Source organism: Panthera tigris, chromosome B1, assembly GCF_018350195.1.
Source record: "Panthera tigris isolate Pti1 chromosome B1, P.tigris_Pti1_mat1.1, whole genome shotgun sequence".
Classification (NCBI taxonomy): domain Eukaryota; kingdom Metazoa; phylum Chordata; class Mammalia; order Carnivora; family Felidae; genus Panthera; species Panthera tigris.
Genome location: NC_056663.1, coordinates 74801883 through 74809858, shown reverse-complemented (window position 1 = coordinate 74809858; position 7976 = coordinate 74801883). Strand labels below are relative to the sequence as shown.

Here is a 7976-nt window from a genome sequence, read left to right as displayed (position 1 = left end):
AGATAAACAGAAAGGAGACTTTATAATAGACTAGCTCAAAAGTCATAGAGAAAGCGGCTTAAAAACAGTTAATACCAAAACAAAACAAAACAAAACAAAAAAACAGTTAATACCAACAATTACATGTAAATTACTTTTTGAAATAAAACGAATAGGTAGGCTGGAACATTTACTGAACCATTCGGTATACATTGGCTGTCTCAAATTAATGAAATAGCTGTGGTTACTGAATCTCAATAAGGGAGTTTCAAAATACCAAAATTATAAATAATAATAAATTATAAATAGTAAAATTCCAATAATAAAAAAAGACAGTAAACTCCCTTTGCCCAGTTTAACAATTATTTACTGAGTACCTGCTATGGGCCTTTTAAGGGTTACTTCTGTGTCTTAATTTTAGCATTAGTGCCAGGCAATGTTTGATCTTTGAGAACTTGTAACACCTAATGTGGGGACTGACTGTATTCTGGTGTGAAGATGTAAAAATTCCGTTATATAAGGTGGTGAACTTCTTCACTGAGGAGGCCACAAAGCAGAGTTCCTTTCATGACCTTTCCTACTACACCAACAATAATTTAATTCCTTTAGCGTCAGGTTAACATATCCCCTTTCAGGAACAGATCCATTGCAAGAAAGATTATTCACTTAGTCGTAAAATAATACTTAGTGAACACCTAAGTGTGTACAAAATCACTGTTAGGTGCCCCATACCAATCTACCTCACAAAGGTTTCTGTAAGACTCAAATGAGAAATCTATGGGACTCCACTTAAAAAACATAAATTGCTATATATAGAGAAATACTATTTTTATTACATACCTGAATGAGTCACAAAACATTCAATTGTTCCCAAATATAGAAAGTTACAATTATCTGGGTCTATTTTCCTCAAGTTTTAATATTAGCTACCATTTATTGAGCGTTAAGTGCCATCAGTGTGTTATGTGCTTTAAAACATTTCACTTAATCCCCACAATAACCTTAGCAGGTGGGTATTCTCTGCATACTAAATGATGAGGAAACACGAGTTCAAGAAATCTAATGAAATTCCTGAAACTACATAGTATTATAAAATTGGGACTTGAATTCTGACCTAGTTGTCTGCAAATCCTGTGAACTCAATTCTATTCTATAATGTACCTTTATTTATTTTTGAGAGAGCGAGTGGGGGAGGGGCAGAGAGAGAATGAGACACAGAATCTGAAACAGGCTCCAGGCTCTGAGCTGCCAGCAGAGCTTGACGTGCGGCTCGAACTCACAAACCACGAGATCGTGACCTGAGCCAAAGTGGGACACTTAACCGACTGAGCCACCCAGGCGCCCCTGTAATGTACATGTTTTTTTTTTAATTATGTTACAGTTAAACCACATTTTTATTATGAAAAATCAAACAGTTTCAAGATCACCAAACAGAATTACGACTTCTTGATCATTCAGGGTTGTCATTGTCAACAGCAGTGATGGCTCTGGGTTACGCGCTGATTTATCCTAGCGCAGGCAAGGCTGCTGGCCCCTGCACTCAAGACCTAATACGATTTTTGCCTGTGTTTAGCCATGTGGTTTTTCTGTCTTTCCATTAACCCATCACTTCTCCCTGATGGTCCTGTGCCTATAATGTGCTGGGGACCAATTAACCAAGTGAGCAACAGTAGGGATCTAAGACAGTGGTTCTAAATTGTGAACATGACTCACCTGGAGAGCTAGTTTAAATGCAGATTCTTGGACCCCACTCTGGATGTTCAGATTTAGTACCTCTGGGAGCCTGAGGCTCAAGAGTTGCTGCTCTATGAGTAAAGAACACACACTTTATGATTGTGAGAAATGTATTCTCTAGGTAGCATCCGTTTTTATTAAGTTTTAGATTTTCATCTATGGCCTGGGGATTAAATGTAGGGATTAAATAAAATGTTAAATATATAGGAGTGGTGAGTAGGAGACAGAACATGCTATTTGAGTGGCTACATAATTTGAATAACTGAACTTCGTTTTTTTTCACGAACATTAATAAAATATTAGATTTGTTGACTAAACCAGCAACAGAAGAGCCTGAAAGTACCACAAAAATGATTTACTTTTTCCAAAACCCTGTTTTAGTCTGTCAAAATTCTAGGTTTCTTTCTTCTTTTTTTAATTTTTTTTTTAAATCTTTATTTTGGAGAGAGAGAGAGCACGAGCAAGGGAGGGGCAGAGAGAGAGGGAAACAGAATCTGAAGCAGGCTCCAAGCTCTGAGCTGTCAGCACAGAGCCTGACGCGGGGCTTGAACTCACGAACCATGAGATCATGACTTGAGCCTAAGCTGATCGACTGAGCCACCCAGGCGCGCCTAGGTTTCTTTCTTCTTAAAGAGCAGGGCTGTGAACGCAGGCCCTCTGCTCTGCTAGTTATCCAGCTTCTGACAAATTACCTCCACAGTCTGAGCCAGTTCTGCCCTCACCTTTTTTTTTTTTTTTTTTTAAACATTTATTTTTGAGACAGAGCATGAACAGGGGAGGGTCAGAGAAAGAGGGAGACACAGAATCTGAAACAGGCTCCAGGCTCTGAGCCGTCAGCACAGAGCCCGACGCGGGGCTCAAACCCAGGGACCGTGAGATCATGACCTGAGCCGAAGTCAGACGCTTAACCGACTGAGCCACCCAGGCGCCCCTGCCCTCACCTTTAAAACAGAGCTAACAGTACCTACTTCTCAGGGAGGGTGGGAGCTTCAGAGATTTTCACAGCAAGTTCCTGGTAAGTATTCAACAGGAGATCAAATTTTAATAAAGATGAACTTTTTTTTTTATAGGAACTCTAGTTGTTAACTATCACCAAAGTTCTGAAACCGCTTGAGGGACCCTGATTTCGTATTTATACATTCAATGTCACACAGAGATAGGCACAGTGGAGTGTCCTCCTTTATAGTCTAATGTGATAAACAAAATTTTCTTTTGTGGCACATGATTCTTACTTTAGCTGTATCACACAGACCTGGAAGTGCTGATCTCTGTATCACATTACAGGGAATACAAAGAAACTAAGACTTGGGTATCTTAAATATTAGAGACAAACCCTAAGTATTTATAATGAAGCATTATTTACTTCAGTGGAAGAAACAGGCATACTAACATGAAAAAACACATTTTATTGCACTTAAGTTATAAGAAAATAAAATTTCTAAGTGAATCAAACCATAGACACAATCCCTTTAAAGGTTGTTTTCCTCCATCATGTCAGGTTGTTACATAACTAAAATTAACCAAGTTGAATCTGATTGTTTTAAATCAGACTATAAATAAAACAAAAAAAAATAAACAGGAGGAGGAAAAAAAGATCACCTAGGATACAGTGTTAAACCACTTTCACAGTTCAGCTTGAGTTGTGGCTCTTGGAGAATGAGGCAAACCATTTGACTTTTTCATTCATTTCGTTTGTTTGCGTGTGACGCCTTTACTACAAAAACTGAATAGTTTCTGCTTTGTCAGTTTCTCAGAGCAATAAAACTGTAACAGTTGTTTTCCCAAATACTGTAAAACACTAAGACTGACCAGCAACTTTATTTTGTTTTATATATTCTTAAAATATTTTGTCAGTTTTCTTATGTACGTTCATCCATTCACCACAGCCCTCAAAAAAGAAAAGTTTCTCCACAGAACAGGCGGCAATAGCTCTGTTCCAAGGAATGTGTTTTAATTTTTGCCCAGATAAAAGAAAATAAGCTTTGCACACACTCTCAATTCTTTACTTGCAGGCAAACTTCACTCTTTATTATCTGAAACTCTCCCATTCTCAGCCTCTTAGAGGCACAGATGGTTCAAGTTTCAGTGGCAAAAAGTCTTTTTTCTGTAACCAAACTAGAGCAAATTTGGAATTCAGTCTGGGACTAAAACGTCACAGCAGAAAAAAAATAAAAAAAAATAATTTGCTTTTTTCTTTCTTTCATTTAGCAGCATAAATAAGTTTGGCCACTGGGAGTACAGTACAGGGGTGGGACAACAATCCCATATTTGAAGACCTACTTCTAGCACCAGCATCAAGAATTAAATCCATCTCAGGACTCACAGAACCCAGGACAACTTGCCACCTTTGAGCAACATATGCATTGAAGAGTGTATGTGGAAGCGACAGTAAATAGATTAACAGAGGCTAATACTGTGATTGATTGACATTGGCAATGGTTGGCAAAAAAAAAAAAAAAAAAAAAAAAAAAAAAAAGCTTTTCATGATAACTGTACAAAAACAATTCACAGTAATTTTTTTTTTTTTTTAGCTTTTCCACTCCAGAAAAATGACTTTTTGTTGCAGATGCTCTCTAATTAGAAAGTCAGCCAGTCCTTGTTTGGATGTTATTGCAGCTCCTTTCTAGGTCTCAGTGGTAAAAGGACAGGCTAGCAGAATCTGTAACGAAGCTTCAGCCTTAACGCTGCCCAATGACCACTGGAGAAGAAAATAAAGAAATAATTGCACCTGGTTTGATTTAGAAAGTCTCATTTTGCAAAGCTGCCCTCAGTCAAAAGTGAAGCCTTTTATGTGATGAGACAGCGGACGCCTCTCTTGTCAGTTACGGTTTGTCATGTCTTCCTCTTTTCCTTCTTAGTCTGTAGATCTTTTCGCTCTGTTGCCCCAAGCCAACATCCTGCACCACTGAGAACAAGGGATATTTTTTCTTTTTCTTTTCTTTTTTCTTTCTTTTTTTTCTCTTTTTTTCTGTTTTTTTTTTCTGTTTTTCTTTTTTTTTTCTTTTTTTTTTTCTTTTTTTTTTTTTTTTTTCCACGGAGAAGGGTAGGGAGTATATCGTCTACACATTTGGACAAATTCGTCTTTTCTGCTCTTCACTTCATGTCCACATCAAAGTCCAGCACCAGCAGCTTGGTTTCCTCAGTCCCATTCCGACTCCCAACTGCACACACCAGCTTTGTGTTTGAGGCTCTGATCCGCCACACAACTCCCCCACTCCCCCCACTCTCCAATGTGACTAGGTTTCGAATAAATTCACCCGTTTTCAAGTCCCATAGTTTTACAGTTCCATCATCTGAGCTGGTAATTACAAAGTTCTTGTTGAACTGTAAACAGGTTACAGCACTCTGATGCTTGTTAGGACCTGGACAAAACCAAAGGAATTTAATTACTGGTTAGAAATCATGGTGATGGGTAAGTTACATTGTAATTGTACACTTCTACATTAGAACATACAATAAATGAGATATTTAAAATGCTGCATATTTAGAAACTGTGAGTATTTTCGGATCAGCAGGGTTGTAAGAAAATCTGGTAGCTCTTTGTAAACTGAAACAAGAGTTGTATTTTCCAGGAAGCTTTGTTAGCTACCAGGCACACATTTTGTTTTCTGGCTGTGCAAATAAGAGCTTTCTTAGTGGTGATGTGGAAAGCCCACCTTCATGTATTCTATGTATTCTGCTGATGGACAAATGGGCATGAGACCTACTACCCTACCACTTTGACCTGACCACTCAAAGGCGAGGGCTGAATGGACACAATTCCAAAACTCTGAGGAACAGATAATACTAATAGGTAAAAAGCTAGAATACAGACCACCAGATGGCCTCACTGAAACAAAACAAAACGAAAACAACACATTTTAAGGACTAAGACCAATAAAAAGTTAATCATGACATAAAATGTTAACACTGTTATGCCTCATTTAATATTAGTGGCTTTCACATGTTTCTTTCTTCATTTTTCTGGGTGCTATTATTCCTTCCATCCTAGTTAAGTAGATGGTTAAAAAGTCTAAACTGAGGCCAAAGCAATTTCCTATCAGATCAGAGATGTGCTTTTTTTTCCCCCAGTAAGGTAGCTCTTTAATTTAAAATCAGCCTACAAATTCACAATTAAAAAAAAATGATCACTCAAAAAACAAAAGGAGTCTGTTGCTTCCGTGATACAGTCAAGATCTTTCTTCACATTGTCCTTTAAGGTTAGGTAGAGTTAACTGTACATGCAGGCGTGATTAAACAATTTTATATTAACACAATTTAAAACAATTTCTCAAGCGTAGCCTCGTTCTGTCAAGTCAGAGTGGAAATGCTCATAAATTTATCCAAAATAAGCATTTTCATTTTGTATGAGGTTAACTCTTTTTGTGACATAAAAGCTCCATATTTCTTTTGACTGACAAACCCATTTTTAATGAACACAACTAAAACTGAGTAGCCAATACTTACCTTGCAATGTTTGTAAACATTGTCCTGTTTTGATATCCCAGATTTTAACTGTCGAATCTGCATTCCCAGAGACAAGAATATTGTCTTTGAGTTCCATTCCACTTGTTAACGATTGGTGTCCCGTTAACGTGTGAATGCAATTCCCCGTCTCCACATCCCAAACTCGAATTGATGTATCAAGAGATCCACTCACCACATGGATACCATCAAACTACAACAGACATAGTTTATTAGACTAGAAAGTGAAGATATTCTTAATATTATTTATTGACCTTAACCCTACAGGGCAGGAAAATAAAGCATGGGAAACCAGTAATGCCAGGACCAAAATGAGGTAACAGGATAAATGTAATCAAGTAAATCTACAGTTCTCAGAAGCCTCTATCAGAATTTCTATCTATCTATCTATCTATCTATCTATCTATCTATCTATCTATCTATCTATCTATTTTTATGGCCAGTGGCTTCAAACTAGATGCAGAAACAAAAGAAAACACGAACGCATTACTTTCAAATCATCTGGCCACACTTAGTAGCTAAATATCCAGGATAATTCAATAAGGATTACTATTGGAGTCTTACTTCACAACAGAAAGTTGAAACTATGGACAAAGCTTGTGATTAAAGGCTGTGTTTATCAACACACCTAAGGCATGAAAAGACTAGAGATAACTCTCATGATGTTTAAAAGTAAGTTCCATTAAAAACTGTAAAATAAAAACTTCATTTATAAGAACCAAATGCTAATTAGGAAATATGCCAACAGATAATTATATCTGAAATTATAAGAGGTGGCATTTTGATAGCAAAAGCAAGCGATATAGGTACCTCTTCGCCAGCTTCCCAGCTATACCAAAAGGCAATAAATATCAATTCCTAGAATATCTATAATAATATTGCTACCTCTTCTCTCAATCTAATGGTCTACTTAAATGAGAATATTATATTCATTAAGGTTCTGAGCATATCACAAAACATAAAAAAAACTTTAGCCAATTCTCTCTCCACCAAATTCATAATCTTTTCTAAGTTAACACATCTTTATTATATGCCAATATTTTGTGACATAGATGGTATTCCATGAATTAAGAAACAAATATCCCAAGAACAGAGAACTGTCAGCATTGGGACTGTGTACTAATCTGCTGATCACTAATAGGCAGTAACTGGCAAATAAACTATATCAGTAATGGACAAGTTTTTACAATGAAAGTGCTGTCTTTCAGAAAATAAAACAAGACCCATTTGCTAAACTTTCTATTAACCTATTTATTTCAAAATATGGCAACCTACTCAAGAATATCAGGTTCAAATGTAAACAAAAAACTTCAGTTTAGTCAAATCCAGTTCTTTGTGACTACAAATCACTAGCCCTGTGCTGGTAGGGCATCTGGTAGAGCAGCTTTATGTAGAAAGGCTCCACTTCCACTGTGAATGGGGATGGAATCACAATTACATGGTCCATCAACTTTCAGCTATCAAGGCAAAGGGGCAGCTTTTGGCCAAATTAATCCTCTGCTAAGGAGTTTATTAAAATCCAGGTTATTTTCCTATGAGACTATCTACCCAATAATTAATATAGTAATACTTACGGCTCCAAAGTCTCAAGTTCCAAGACAAATATTTGTATTTTATAGGAAAAATGATCACAGAAAAATTTAAACAAATCATTTGAGTTCAAAATTTATACTTTCTTCATGCCAATTTTATTTTATTTTATTTTATTTTATTTTATTTTATTTTATTTTATTTTATTTTATTTATTTATTTGTTTGTTTATTTAAAAAAAAATTTTTTTAACGTCTATTTATTTTTGA

The 7976-nt window shown here is 36.3% G+C and overlaps 1 protein-coding gene across 9 annotated transcripts in view; it reads right to left on the bottom strand.

Moving 5' to 3' along the window:
* Positions 1 to 3099: 3099 nt before the first annotated feature.
* FBXW7 (F-box and WD repeat domain containing 7) overlaps positions 3100 to 7976 on the bottom strand; it is a 225305-nt gene continuing 220428 nt past the window's right edge. For all 9 annotated transcript variants that reach the window (XM_042983769.1, XM_042983767.1, XM_015538395.2 and 6 more), the window contains 2 exons: positions 6160 to 6370; positions 3100 to 5075 (listed from right to left, as the gene is read on the bottom strand). In XM_042983769.1, the coding sequence (XP_042839703.1) occupies positions 4807 to 5075; positions 6160 to 6370 (480 nt within the window). In that variant the 3' untranslated portion in view covers positions 3100 to 4806. The remainder of the gene's footprint in view (positions 5076 to 6159; positions 6371 to 7976) is intronic.